General features: G+C 44.0%; 1 protein-coding gene and 1 long non-coding RNA gene across 2 annotated transcripts in view; both read right to left on the bottom strand.

Moving 5' to 3' along the window:
* The window catches only part of LOC143986589 (uncharacterized), a 254,255-nt gene that overhangs the window by 51,685 nt on the left and 187,003 nt on the right, over positions 1-15,567 (bottom strand). The window lies entirely within an intron of this gene.
* TNMD (tenomodulin) overlaps positions 1-15,567 on the bottom strand; it is a 186,905-nt gene that overhangs the window by 51,685 nt on the left and 119,653 nt on the right. The window contains exon 6 of the mRNA XM_077484987.1: positions 14,662-14,804. Within this exon, the coding sequence (XP_077341113.1) occupies positions 14,662-14,804 (143 nt within the window). The remainder of the gene's footprint in view (positions 1-14,661; positions 14,805-15,567) is intronic.

Genomic DNA, 15,567 nt, shown 5'->3' with positions numbered 1-15,567 from the left:
GCTTTAGTATTTACATCCCTTAAGGCTAGTTTACACTTGCTTCAAAACAAGGCTTCGGACAGGCTTTGTTAAAGCTTTCTGAACACTAGTCAAAGCCCCTGTCACTAAATAAAATGGTTAGCTTACAGTCCTGTTTACACCTTGCTTTTGCTTTGCTTTGGCTTCGCCTCAAAAACGATACCCCATGTAGCTTCAGTGGTGAACCAAAGTGTCTTCAAAGCCTCCATAGAAGTCTATGGCAAAGCTCCCTTAAAGCTTCACTAAAGTCCCACTGAAGCCTCATCGAAGCCCGACGAAGCCCCACCAAAGGCTCATCGAAGCTCCACCAAAGCCTTATCGAAGCCTCGTTGAAACACCAAGCAAAAGCAAGGTGTAAACAGGACTGTAAGCTAACCATTTTATTTAGTGACAGGAGCTTTGAACGGCATTCAGAGAGCTTTAACAAAGCATGCCCTAAGCTTTATTTTGAAGTGTAAACTAGCCCTTACAGTCCTGTTTACACCTTGCATTTGCTCTGTGCTTCAATGAGGCTTTGTTAGGGCTTCGATGAGGCTTTGGTGGGGCTTCAAGCAAGCTTTGCCATAGACTTCTATGGAGGCTTTGAAGACACTTTGAAGCACCACTGAAGCTACATGGGGTATCATTTTTGAAGCAAAGCCAAAGGAAAACAAAGAAAAAGCAAGGTGTAAACAAGACTTTAAGCTAACCATTCTATTTAGTGATAGGAGCTTTGACTGGTGTTTAGAGAGCTTTACCCTCCCTGGTGTTAATCCTGAGTGTGACCCGGGGTGAATTTTCAGTACCAAAAGCAGTAACCCCGTGTTTCATGTTTCAAACTTTATCATACTCGGGATGCCTACTAGACTCTCTTTTTTGGACAGATTTACATGTGTTATTCCTAAGAATTACAGGCCTACAATATAAAACGCCAAATTTCAATGCAAAACAATGTACCGCTTTGAGCATCAAAAATCTGAAATAATCATACCACCAGGGGGGTTAACAAAGCGTATCCGAAGCCATGTTTTGAAGTAAATGTAAACTAGCCGTTAATGTGCGTTGAAGCTGAAGAAAGTGTAAATGAGCCCTTAGGCTGGGTTCACTCCTATGCGAATTGGATGTGGGTTTTTCCACATCCAATTCACATAGCAGGAGAATGTGACTGGCTCTCTATGGAGCCGGTTCGCATATCTCCGCAGCAGGTCCAGTGCATTTTGCATGAAAAACATGTGCCTTTTTGGACCGCCTCAGGTCCGAATTCAGCCCAAAATTCACCAAAATTCACCGGACCCCTGCTGTGCGACGGATGTGGCGATGGTGTGAACCCAGCCTCAGTGTCCGTGTGTTTTAGGCAGGATAAAATAATAGAAAAATCTAAAATGCGGACTATTCTTTCTGGGCTGTACTACGGGTACAAGCAACAACTAACATACACATATGTGGCATCGCTGCAATTGTCAGGAGTATGAGAATTTATTTTGGGTTGTTCTTTGGTGGTAAATTATGATAATAGCAAGAAACATACAGCTAAATAAAAAAAAAGATATTTTTTTTTTTTTTTACTATTTTTGGCCAGTTTTCCTTTGATAATAAAAAACAAAACAAAAAAAAAAAAACAACAGATATCCATTACCATTTACCACCAAATGAAATCTCAATTTGTCCTGAAAAAAAAGCGGTATAATCCACCTGGAGGCACAAAGTAGTTGTGACGATATGTACAGTTTTAATAACACATGTTTAATTTGCAAAATTGTGCTTAGGCATTAAAGTGGTTGTAAACCCTTTACAACCACTTTAACCTACAGGTAAGTCTAGATTAAGGCTTACCTGTAGGTGCTTGAAATACCTCCCAGACCTGCACGTTCTAGGAGATATTTGCAAATCGGTGTACGGCGTTTTCTTCTGCGCATGCGCCGGAGTTAGAAAGGGCACGCCGTGCCGTTTCTAGCTCGGGTCATGCCGTTAAAGGCGGCTCCCACGCGCATCCGCGGTAGTGACGTCACGCGACTCCAGCCAGTCACAGAGCCAGAGTTCGTGGCCCCCGGAAGGAAGAGGGGTGAACAATGGATGCTTGCTACTAGCAAGGAAGACGGGGACACCGCGGGCTTCTCCTGCAGGTAAGTGTCACATTATGCTTTATCTTCGCAGGGAAACAAAGAGGAAGTAACAACTATCAAGGTTTACTTCCTCTTTAAGATATGTTTTACCCTGACGAAATTACCAGCCATCTGACTATATCCAGTTAACCCTGATTACGACACATAGGCCCTCCTTATGGGCTACGTCACTAGAGAGCTAAACTCACAGGAATTTCTGTTTCACTCTTGACCTATCCCTACTACCGTAAACCTAAAAGTCTTAAATAGTACTGACGTGTTCACACCGGAAATATTGGAGAAGGCTCCTGAGATGGTCACCAGCACCCGTTTCACCACAGTTTGCTCCCAAGGGGGTGACGAGACGGATGTGGTTGCCTATCCCCAACTTTAATTTAACCACTTGCCATCCGCCCTATAGCAGATACACGGCAGCATAGTGGTTTCAAAATCCTGACCAGACGTCATGTGACGTGATCAGGATTTTAAACCGCTGCGCGCCCCCCGGCGGCGATCGTTGTTGCGGGGTGTCAGTATGGCACCCCGCAACTACGATCTCGGAAAAGAGTCTCCGACGGAGACTCTTTACCACGTGATCAGCCGTGTCCAATTATGGCTGATCACAGTGTAAATAGGAAAAGCCGGTGATCGGCTTTTCCTCACTCGCGTCTGTCAGACGCGAGTAGAGGAGAGCCGATCGGCTGCTCCTCTGACAGGGGGGTCTGTGCTGTTCGATTATCAGCGCAGCCCCCCCGAGGATGCCCACACTGGACAACCAGGGATGCCACCAGACCACCAGGGATGCCCAGCCCAAGTAATCCTCCCTAGACCACCAAGGATGCCAGTCAGTGCCCATAATGGATGCCAATCAGTGCCCACAATGGGCATCACTGATTGGCATGCATTATTGTTTGGCACTGATTGGCATCCATTAGTACAGTATAATGTAATACAATGCTGCCTATCAGTGCCCACCTGTGCCGCCTATCAGTGCCCATCCGTGCCACCTATCAGTGCCCATCCATGCCCATCTGTGCCGCCTATCCATGCCCATCTGTGCCGCCTATCCATGCCCATCTGTACCGCCTATCCATACCCATCCATGCCGCCCATCCATGCCAATCCGTGCCAGCTATCAGTGCCAATTTTTGCCACCTATCAGTGCCCATCCATGTCGTCCATCAGTGCCACCCGTCAGTGCCGCCTATCAGTGCCCATCAGTGCCACATATCAGTGTCCATCAATGCCACCTCATCAGTGCCACCTCATTAGTGCCACCTCATTAGTGCCACTTCATTGGTGCCCATCAGTGCCGCCTTATCAGTGCCCATCAGTGTAGCCCCATCAGTGCCCATCAGTGAAGGAGAAAACGTACTTATTTACAAAGTTTTGAAACTGAAACAAAAAAAACATATTTTTTTTTCAAAATTTTCGGTATTTTTTTATTTGTTTAGCAAAAAATAAAAATCGTAGAGGTGATCAAATACCACCAAAAGAAAGCTCTATTTGTGGGGAAAAAATTATAAAAATTTCATTTGGGTACAGTGTAGCATGACCGCGCAATTGTCATTCAAAGTGCGACAGTGCTGGAAGCTCAAAATTGGTCTGGGCAGGAAGGTGCCCCCCGGTATTGAAGTGGTTAAGGAGCGGAAGAGAATTACCCTTATATGAAATCAATCACTAAGACTATTAAAGTAAAGTACAACATTTCTCACCTCCTTTTTTTTGTTTTTTTGTTTGTTAGAATGTTCATGTTTGGCTATTATCGTTCATGTTTCTGCTTAGTTCTCAAGACAACATAATGCACCACTGTTCATTATAGCCAGTCTACTCAACCGAACATTGTATATCACTATGTACAACTATTTGTTACCCAACGCTTTTGTATTTCTTTGCAAAATATCCAATATATATATGGATAAAAAAAAAAGCAGGCTGTTGGAAGACCACAGCCTCGGGACATATATGTCATCTGCTGCTGCTCCCGATCTCTCGGAGTCCAGGACCGTATTATGCTCCCTATTAAATAGATTGCTCAGGTTACCAATCTTGAAAGTCAAATAATTGATGTCTGCCCTGGGGTACAAACGCTTCACCAATTCCAACTGTTTGTCCATCGTTGCCTTCCTTTTCATTTTTATATGACCGTGTGCTCCCTATTGAATAAAAAATTTTGTTTTTGCCAAAAAAAAAAAAAAAAAAAGATTTGTTTTACCCTTAGGCATTGAATGGGTTAAACATCAGCCTGAAATTGGTCGTAAACCCTTTTAAATGACTTTTACCCTATAGGTAAGCCTAGAATAAGCCTTATCTATAGGTAGTGTAAATATTTCCTAAACGTACGCCGTTTAGGAGATATTTCACTTGTAGTGCGCCAATGTCGTCATCGGAGCATGCGCTGTGAAGAAACGGACCACCGTGTGGCCGTGAAATGCATGTGCATGCGCGGGAGTGACGTCACGTGACTCCGGCCAGTCACAGAGCCGGAATTCTCAGAAGGAAGAGGGGCGAAGATGGACGCAGCCTGCACAGGGGACAGCGTGGGCTTTGTTTGCAGGTAAGTGTCATATAATGGGCTAGTATGCGATGCATACTTGCCCATTATGCTTTTAATTTGCAGGCCTTTCGGGGAGCAAAAGAGAAAGTAAAACCCATTGGGGTTTACTTCCTCTTTAAGTTGTTCACACTGTTATGTCATCTTATTTCTTCTCACAGCTCAGTAAACACGGGCATTAAAAAAAAAAAAATTAAAAAAAATATGAAAATAAAAAAAATGAAAATTCCTCTTTGGGAGTGAGTACATTATTAGCATTCTAATTAGATTACCAGGACACAGGACGAGACGTTTCATCTTGGTTGCTGGGTTCTCTGGCTTCCTGAGATGTGATATCCGAGCTTCATCAAAGTCCAAATTCGCTGCACACAAAGGAGCCCGGCGCCGCTTTGTTCTTCCCTTCTAGATGCAGAAACCAACCTATCCGTGTTTACAAGGGAGCCCACAGCTCGCCGTCTCCTTGTTATCCTTACAGAAGCTGCCGCAAGTTTAATGAGCTTAAAAACATACAATTAAAAGGACAACTGCAGGCATCAAGGGAAATGAATCAGCAGACTTCTAAAATTCACTTCAGACACCTGTCCTAAAGTCCAAGGGTCTGTTTCATTTATATAATTCACAGCAATCAGATCCAGCAGGCCTTTCAGAGTGCTTCTTTGCAGGGTTTGCAGCTGCTTGTCGTAAGGCCGGGGCCCCCTTTAAGCGGAACCGCTCTGGCCCTCTTGGTCGGGGTCCAGGCTCCATAAGTTTAACAGGGAGGTCTGAAGCAATGTGGAGGGGGGGTCCATTACTGGAACCAATCCCGCTGTTGCCCCCCCTGCAGTGCAGCCTGTAGTTAGTGTGCAGCATGGTGCGGCAGTGATACTTCATACAGTCAGGTGCAATAGAGAACTTGTTTTGAAGTTGAAGCAACAGTTACTACAAAGCCGGGGGGGGGGGGGGGGTTGGCACCCAATCGGATGCACTCACAGTTTTCAGCAAAGATGGTGGAGCGGGCAGACTGCAGCCTGGCCATCTTGTGCCCAATAGGGAAGAAACCCTACTCTTTCCCTCCTAGAACAAGAACATTTCCTTACTGCTAGTACTGTCCCTAACAGGCGGGGAAACTTCTCCCTACACTGCACACTTGTAAATGCGCTCATAAACAGGAAACCAGGGTTTTAAATAGGCTCTGTCTGACCCAAGATGGCAGCCAGAGCGACATGGGGTAGCAGCATTCAATAGGATAACTTCCCCAGTGACCCAGGAAACTATAGAACTATAGCGGAACCCTGTCCCTCTTGACTTCCTCTCCGACAACAGTGCTGCAGCAAAAGAGCTCCACCTGTCGTGGTGAAAGTAGATTAAAGGGGGCTCCCAGATTCCGATAAGCCCCCCGCCTGCAGACCCCGACAACCAATGGCCAGGGTTGTTGGGAAGAGGCCCTTGTCCTCATCAACATGGGGACAAGGTGCTGTGCCCACCCCCCCCATGTTGAGGGCATGCGGCCTGGTATGGGTCGGGGGGCGCTCGCTCGTCCCCACCCCCTTTTCTGACCGACTGGGCTGCATGCTCGGATAAGGGTCCGGTATGGATCATTGGGGGGACCCCACACCATTTTTTTCAGTGTGGGGGGTTCCCCTTAACCACTTACAGACCGGACCATTTTGCTGGTCAAAGACCAGACACCTTTTTGCGATTCGGCACTGTGTCGCTTTAACTAACAATTGCACGGTTGTGCGACGTGGCTCCCAAACAAAATTGACGTCCTTTTTTTCCCCACAAATAGAGCTTTATTTTGGTGGTATTTGATCACCCCTGCGGTTTTTATTTTTTTGCGCTATAAACAAAAATAGAGCGACAATTGTGAAAAAAAACGCATAATTTTTTACTTTTTGTTATAATAAATATCCCCCAAAAATATATAAAAAAACATTTTTTTCCCTCAGTTTAGGCCGATACGTATTCTTCTAAATATTTTTGGTAAAAAAAAATCACAATAAGCGATTATTGATTGGTTTGCGCAAAAGTTATAGCGTTTACAAAATAGGGATAGTTTTATGGCATTTTTATTAATAATTTTTTATTATTTATTTTTTTACTAGTAATGGCGGTGATCAGCGATTTTTATTGTGACTGCGACATTGTGGCGGACACATCGGACATTTTTGACACATTTTTGGGACTATTGTCATTTCTACGGTAATCACTGCTATATAAATGCAGTGATTCCTGTGTAAATGACACTGGCAGTGAAGGGGTTAACCAGTGGGTGGCAGTGTAGGGGTTAAGTGTTCCTAGGGGTATGTTACTAACTGTGGGGGGGCTGGGCTTTCATTTAGTGAACACTGATCTCTGCTCCAATCACATGGAGCAGAGATCAGCGTCGCTAGGCAAAATGGAGAAATGCTGTTTATACGGCATTTCCTCCATTCAGCCGTCCCGTGAGACGATCGCGGGTATCCCCGCGGCAATTGAGTCCGCGGGACCCGCGACTGGACTCACGGGGGTCCCGTCCGGCACGAGAGCGCGCCGCCGGCGGCACACTCGAGATGGCAGGGCGGCATTGAAGATTGGACGTACCTGTACGCCAATATGCCTGCCTGTGCCATTCTGCCGACGTACATCGGCGTGCGCTGGTCAGGAACCGGTTAAGATCCATACCAGACCGAATGGTCTGATATCATCTTGGAGGGAACCTCACGCAAAAATTTTTTTTTTCCATTTTCCCCCTTCAAGATTCTCAGCACACAAGTCGCACCGCAAGTCGGATCATCTTGATCCGACTTCTGGTACGACCTCTATTCAAATCAATGGGCTCCCATAGGGAACCATTGATTTTGAATAGAGACAGAAACGCCGGACGAGGCTTAACACAGCGTAATGCCTCGTTAATTCGCATTTAACACCTTTTGCCGGCATCTGATGTTTTTACAGCTCTAACCCTGGAGCCTCAGAACGCACTGGTCCTGGGTTTTTTTTTTACAGCCTTAAAAACCCCTATGTCATTTGCAGCTTAAAAACGCCTAGGTGGGCATAAAGCCATAGACTAACATGGACAGGCGTTTTTAAGCTGCAAAAAAAAGCTCAAAAAAGCGGCTGTAAAAACAACTGTGTGCATGAGGCCTTATGATCACTTTAACTATGTTTACTATGCTTTAGTTTGTGAATGAACAGGAATCCTCTGTACAGAGCTCTTCCTGTTCCTTCATTCTGCAGTGCAGCTGAGGCTGCAGAGAAGGGATCAAGGAATCCATTGTATTTTCAGATCTTCCTGGAAGCCACCTTGCCCTCTACACAGCATGGTCTCCACCCCTAGACTAATAAAGGACCCATCCTGGGACATACAGTACCTTGAAAAAGTATTCATACCCCTTGAAATATTCCAAATTTTCGTCATGTTACAATCAAAAATGTAAATGGATTCATTGGGATTTTATGTGATAGACACAAAGTGGCACATATATGTGAAGTGGAAGGAAAATGATAAATGGTTTTCAAAATTTTTTACAAATAAATATGTGAAAAGTGTGTGTGTGTGGGGGGGGGGGGGGGCATTTGTATTCAGGTCCCTTTTCTCTGATACCCCTAACTAAAATCTAGTGGAACCAATTGTCTTCAGAAGTCACCTAACTAGTAAGCAGAGTCCACCTGTGTGTAATTTAATCTCAGTATGAATACAGCTGTTCTGTGAAGCCCTCAGAGGTTTGTTAGAGAACCGTAGTGAACAAATAGCATAATGAAGGCCAAGGAACACACCAGACAGGTCAGAGATAAAGTTGTAGAGAAGTTTAAAACAGGGTTAGGTTATAAAAAAGTATCCTAAGCTTTGAAGATCTCACGGAGCTCTGTTCAATCCATCATCCAAAAATGGAAAGAGTATGGCACAACTGCAAACCTACCAAGACATGTCCGTCCACCTAAACTGACCGGGCCGGGCAAGGAGAGCATTCATCAGAGAAGAGCCAAGAGGTCCATGGTAACTCTGGAGGAGCCGCAGAGATCCACAGCTCAGGGGGGAGAATCTGTCCACAGGGCAACTATAATGCCGCGTACACACGACCAGACTTTCCTGCAGATTAGGTCAGACGGTCTTCCCGACGGATCTGACGGATTCAAACGTGATGACGTACGACCGCACTACAATAAGGAAGTCCATAGCCAGTAGCCAATAGCTGCCCTAGCAATGGTTTTCGTCCGTCGGACCGGCATACAGACAAACAGATTTTTCGACTGGACTCGAGTCCGTCTGAAAAATTTAAAACATGTTCTAAATCGAAAGTCTGTCTGATTTTTCAACAGCAAAGGTCCGATGAAGCCCACACACGATCGAATTGTCAGACGGATTTGTTCCTTCAGACCTTTGCTGTCGAAAAGTCCGGCCGTGTGTATACGGCATTAGTCGTCTCTCCACAAATCTGCCCTTTATGGAAGAGTGACAAGAAGAAAGACATTGGGGAGAGAAAGTCATAAGAAGTCCTGTTTGTAGTTTGTGAGAAGCCATGTGGAGGACACAGCAAACATGTGGAAGAAGGTGATCTGGTCAGGTGAGACCAAAATTAAACTTTTTGGCCTAAAATCAAAACGCTATGTGTGGGGGAAAAGTAACACTGCCCATCCCCCTGAACACACCATCCCCACCGTGAGACATGGTGGTGGCAGCATCATGTTGTGGGGATGCTTTTCTTCAGCAGGGACAGGGAAGCTGGTCAGAGTTGATGGGAAGATGGATGGAGCCAAATACAGGACAATCTTATAAGAAAACTTGATGGTCTGCAAAAGACTTGAGACCGGGGCGGAGGTTCACCTTCCAGCAGGACAACGACCCGAAACATCCAGCCAGAGCTACAATGGAATGGTTTAGATCAAAGCATATCCATGTGTTAGAAGGGTCCAGTCAAAGGCCAGACCTTAATCTAATTGAGAATCTGTGGCAAGACTTGAAAATTGCTGTTCTGTTGAATAGAAACAGACATCTGGAGGTACATACTTTTTCATTATATTGAATGTGGTTTCTTTTTTATTTTTGTGATACATGTTTTTATATACATTCATGTACAATTGCATGCTTATAGTGTTCTTCTTTTGTATGTTTTGATATTTGCTGCCACTTTTTTTTGTGACCCTTGGGGTTGACCATGTGATTTACCCTACACTATTTAAGCTGTTTTGTGTCAGGTATTTGTTAGCCATGTTTAAGGCCTGACAGCCGAAACGCGTAGGGTTTCTTTTTGATTGTTGTTCACATGCAATAATAAAATGATGTTTTAGCTAACTTCCATCCCTTTTTTTTGCATAGACTATATGGAGGTTTACAGAGAATTCACAGGCTGTGTTGTGTTCTTGAGGCTCACAAGGCACTGCATAGGACAGGGATCTTCAAACTATGGCCCTCCAGCTGTTGCCAAACTACAAGTTCCATGAGGCATTGGAAAATTCTGACATTCACAGACATGACTATGCATGATGGGAAGTATAGTTCCTGAACAACTGGAGGGCCATAGTTTGAGGACCCCTGGCATAGGAGGTAGTTCCTATTTCGAGGACCACCTGTACTGTCTTCTGTTGGACACCCTTATGTGAAAGAGATGTTACTCCCCAGGGAACTACAAGTAACAGTTTTTTCATTGAATTAAACTGTATGACACTTAGAACTTCTTAAAGTGGGGTGCCCCTAAAAAAAAATAAAAAAAAAATAAAAGTCAGCAGCTACAAATACTGCAGCTGCTGACTTTTAATAATCGGACAGTTACCTGTCCCGGGGTCCAGTGATGCAGGGGGAACGAAGCCCCCCCTCGTTCCCCGCTCCGCTCGCGGCACCATCATTCGTACTGTGGGCACTGGTTGAAGACACAGCCGGGCACCCACTGCGCATGCGCGAGCGGCGCCGCGCGCCGTGATACGCCGCACAGTCACCTGGGACACATGACAGGTCCCAGATGATTGTGCGGCGCGAGGGGAAGTGATGTCACCAGCCCGGACAAGGAAGAAGGCAGACTACGAGGGAGAGGGAGAGTGAGACTACGAGGCGAGTAAAAAAATTTTTTTTCCAATTATTATTATTTTTTTTAAGAATTTTAAACAATTTTTTATTTTTTGGTGGCAACAACACTTTAAGTCAGGGCTCAGCAACCTTTTTCCACTCAAGGGCCGGATTCATCTGAATGCATGGAGGGCCGCATTCATCTGCTAATAAATGAAGATAATCATCCGGACCCCATTAAATTTACAGCCCCCCCCCCCCATGTCACACTTTAAAATTGCAAACACTTGTAGAATGGCGACAAACTACGGTACTTAAAACTCTCCATAGGTGACGCTTTAAAAATTTCTACAGGTTACCAGTTTAGAGTTAGAGGAGGTATTTCAATGCGATCATCTTTAACAGTATAGTTTCATAGTTAGCAAGGTTGAATAAAGACACCAGTCCATCCAGTTCAACCTGAGTGGGTGTCTACAATTGTCCCTATCCCTGTACATTGCACACTCAGTCCCTACTCTCAAGGAGCCCACAATCCAAGGTCCCCATTCTTATACTAGGGCCAATTTTGGACAGGACCCAATTAACCTACCTGCATGTCTTTGGAGTGTGGGAGGAAACCGGAGTACCCGGAGGAAACCCACGCAGGTACAGGGAGAACATGCAAACTCCAGGCAGGTAGTGTTGTGGTTGGGATTTGAACCAGCAACCCTTCTTACTGCTGGGTGAGAGTGCTAACCACTACACCACTGTGCTGCTATAAATAACATCCTATTAATGGGTATCCCAACTACTGGTATATATATATTTCTTTTTCTTGCCTGGCCTGGGACATTGCTTACGGTGTCCCCAGTGCTGTTCACTGTATGTCCTACAGGTGGCAGGATCACCAGGAATTAATTATGAATTTTAGACCCGAAATTCGTGAAAGAAATTTCGTATTTCGTACAGAATTCGCAGGCATAAAAATTCGTATTTCAGATTTGTTCGAAGGTACGAAATTTCAGAAATTTGTACGAATTTTCGATTTGTTACGAAACGAATCGCACGTGTCTACATACAGTGCGGTGATGCTTATATGAGGTTTAGCAATTGGGTTTAGCTTTAATTTCCTATTTCTTGCTGGCTAGCATTCATGTTTTAACACCCATCCAATTGCACCAGATCTGTTGTTAAGAGACGAAGGTTGGGATGACTCATGTAGAATTCGGTGACATCTCTATATATTTCATTTTCTTATTTTCTAACATCTGTCAGAGCAGCGATCAGCAAAGCGCCGTTCAGCTGCAGATATGATAAAAGTGTTAGTTGTCAATGTGACATATATAATGAATATTGATGATCCATCTGTTGGAAGCGGTATCTCTTGATGTACTCTACCCAGACTCGAGCTGAAGATCTACACGGGACTTTATTATAATTTTTTTTTTTTTTTTATAATATTCTACTTTCCCTTTTTTTTTTTTTTTTTTACACCTTGCATTTCATCATGTAAAGAGATAAAGGCTTATCACAGTCAGCGATTTGGCAGTTATTTATCTCGAACATTAAAGGCTCTCCTTTTTTTTTTTTTGTCATCTGTCTTTTAAACGGCTCAGTCTGGCGGCATCAATTCATTACTCACATTTTTTTTATTTTTTTTTAATCCATTTATGATCTGCCACTGTTCCTCTAATTACCCAGGTTGCAAATCAGTCCTGTTAACGTTCGTATAGATGTTGCGACTCCAAAGGCGTGTCAGATCTTTTCTATAAGACTATTAGGAGCGATCGCATTCATTATTTACATTGATGTGTGTGGAAACGTCTGGTGCGCGCAGCTGTACGGGATTCGCGGGGGTTCTTTATTCCTGAACGCGGCAGACTGATGCCACAAATATATTAGAACATATGTGAGATGTAAATTTTACTCAAAGATTACTGTTTTTTTACAATAATTGCGGCACTGCGAGGCTAAGTATTGTATTTCAGCTGTTTGAGGCCGCCGCGCTCGCAGCAAGATGAACGCAGAACTTTTATTATTATAATAATGTCATCCTCATGAAAAGATGATTGTGTCTGTTCAGTGTGCTTTTATGTATTGTATATTTACACTTCCTTTCCTTTCATTCCTGTCCTTCTCCTTGTATCCTTCCTTCCTGCCTTTCTTTCTCTCCTACATCCTTCCTTTTTTCTTTCCTTTCTTCCATTTCTCCTATCTTTCCTTCTTACTTCCTCCTATCAATCTTTTTTCTTTCCTTAATTTTTTCTTTCCTTCCTTCCTTCCTTCCTTCTTACCTCCTATCTTCCTTCATTCCTCCAATCCTCTTTTCCTTCCTTTCTTCCTTCCTTCTCTCCTTATTTCCTTTTTTAATTCCTTGCTCCTCTCCTTCCTTCTCATCTTACTTCCTTGTGTTCTTCTACTCCTCCTAATTTCCTTCCTTTGCTTTCTTCCTTCCTTCTTCCTTTTTTTCCTTCCCTTGCTTCTTTCCTTGCTTCTTTCCTTCCTTCTTTCCTTCGTCCTTCCTAACATCAATCTTTTTTCTTCCCTTCCTCCCTTCCTACCTCCCATCTTCCTTCATTCCTCAAATTCTCTTTTCCTTTCATCCTTCTTTCCTTCCTCCCATCCTCCTTCCATATCTCCTTCCTTCCTTTTTTCCTTCCCTTGCTCCTTTCCTTCCTTCCTTCCTTCTCTCCTTTCCTTCCTACCTCCTATCCCCCACTAGCCTCTCCTTTCTGCTCTCCTATCTTCCTTTCTTCTCTCCTTTCCATTGTTTATTTCCTCCTTCCTTCTTACCATACTTTCTCGTGTCCTTCCACTCCTCTAATTTCCTTCTTTGTCTTCCTGCCTTCTTTTTTCACTTCCCTTGCTCCTTCTACTCATTCCTTTTTCCTATACCTCTTTGTTCTGTCCTTGTTTTTGTCTTTCCTTCCTTCTTACCTTCTATCTTCCTTCTTTCCTCCAATCCTCTTTTTTTTCCTCCCTTGTTCTTTTCTATCCTTCTTTCCTTTCTTCTGTCCTCCCTCAGTCTCTCCTTTCTTCCTCCTATCTTTCTTCCTTCTCTCCTTCTTTCCTTTTTAATTCCTTGCTCCTCTCCTTCATTCTTATCTTACTTCCTTGTGTTCTTCCACTCCTCTAACTTCCTTCCTTTCCTTTTTTCCTTCCTTCTTTTTTTCCTTCCCTTGCTCCTACCCTTCCTTCTTTCCTTCTCCCTTCCAATCTTTTTTTCTTCCCTTAATTTTTGCCTTCCGTCCTTCCTTCTTACTTCCTATCTTCCTTCTTTCCTCCCTTCTGTCCTCCTATCCTCCTTCCTTCCTCTTTCTTTTCTTTCCCTTGCTCCCTTCCTTCCTTCTTCCCTCCCCTCCCTTGCTCCAATCCTCTTTTCCTTCCTTTCCTTTCTCTCATATCCTCCTTTTCTCCTTCCCTTGCTTCTTTTTCTTCCTTCTTCCCTACCTTCCTTCCTCCTATCCTCCTTCCCTCTCTCCTTGCTCCTTTTGTTGATTCTTTCCCTTGCTCTTTTCCTGCCTTCCTCAGAGTCTCCTTTCCTTTCCTCTTCTCTCCTCTCTTCCTTTCTTTCATAACTAAAAATAATTTCTGTACAGGGACTAACATACAAATGAATTGTTGACATTAGCAGAAAAGTTCTTTTTTTTTTAACAGGTTGTATTCTTTCCAATGTACAGTATGTGTAGGTAGACTATCTATCTATGTATCTGTCTATCCCATCTTTCCATCTATCGTATCTATTTTTTCAGGTTATACATTTTTTAGATTTTAGATTTTTTTAGATGTAATTTCCCTTTTGCTTTTCTTCAGTAGAGTAGGGGGAAGGCTGGAACCCCTATCAGATTTTTCCTCACTTCCTGTTGTATAAAACCGTTGTCACCGGGGGCAGGAAGTAAATTTCTCTCTTGTAAAAAACAGACAGGGGTTCTGATTCTTCCTCCACTATAAAAGTAAAAAAAAGTTTTCTTTTTGTTGGAAAGTTTGTCCAACTTTGTCTAACATGCCGAGCCCTTCTATATCGGCACCGTCCTTCTACATAGAGAATGGATAGAATTAAGACTTACATAATCATTAACAGGCTGGTCTTCCTCAGTCAGTGATCTGCCTTGACGCTTATTGTTCTGTTTATCTCCTCTCTGTTCTGGTCTGTTTGGATGTAAGATAGATCCGCCATCCTCTTCATCTTCAAAGTCTTGAAATTCGGGAGCTAAAAAAAAAGGAGAAATATTTTGAATCTTTTATCGGTTTCTCCTCTTTGATTATTAATTTCAATTTAGCAAGCAAGATCTTTTTAATAAAACAACTGAAAGACTCGGGAATGGGACTTCTCAAACTTAAAAGTGTGGAAATGAGTCTAAAAAAAAATGATTAATTTACTTGAAGCTACAGCCAGCAAAACGGTCAGGTGATCCGGCAGACAGAACAACCCAGATAGCAAGCAATTGAGCCGAAAGTTTGAAAATGACTTGCTAAGCTATTGCTAGACTTGCCCGGCTTCACACGTTTGTTGCACAATTGCAGCAAGTCCACATTGCATGTCTCCAGATCAGTGGCGTCACTAGGGGAGGGGGCCAGAGGGGGCCATGCCCCGCCCCCCAACATTATGCTGTCCCCCCCCAATTAAAATAAACAGAAACTAGGACTGGGAACAGCCTAGAATGCAGGGGACAGGGATGGACTGAGCCGCCGTAGTGCTGGCTCCGGCTCCTCCACTTGACTCCATTCCTGGCCACTGGTTGCTAGAGCCACCCATTGATGGCCAGTGATAGGCAGCACTCATAGGCTGCACTGGTGGGCACTGATATGCTGCCCTGATGGGCACTGATAGGCTGCAATGATGACCACTAATAGGCGGCACTGATGGGCATTTAGCATTGCTAGGCTGCATTTATGGGCACTCATAGGAAGCACTGATGGGCATTGAGCACTGATAGGCAGCATTTATTGCCACTGATAGCTGGCCTTGATGA

Source organism: Lithobates pipiens, unplaced genomic scaffold, assembly GCF_037356315.1.
Source record: "Lithobates pipiens isolate NorthernLeopardFrog02 unplaced genomic scaffold, aLitPip1_a1.2 Scaffold_1, whole genome shotgun sequence".
Classification (NCBI taxonomy): Eukaryota; Metazoa; Chordata; class Amphibia; order Anura; family Ranidae; genus Lithobates; species Lithobates pipiens.
This window is presented reverse-complemented; position numbering and strand designations above follow the sequence as displayed.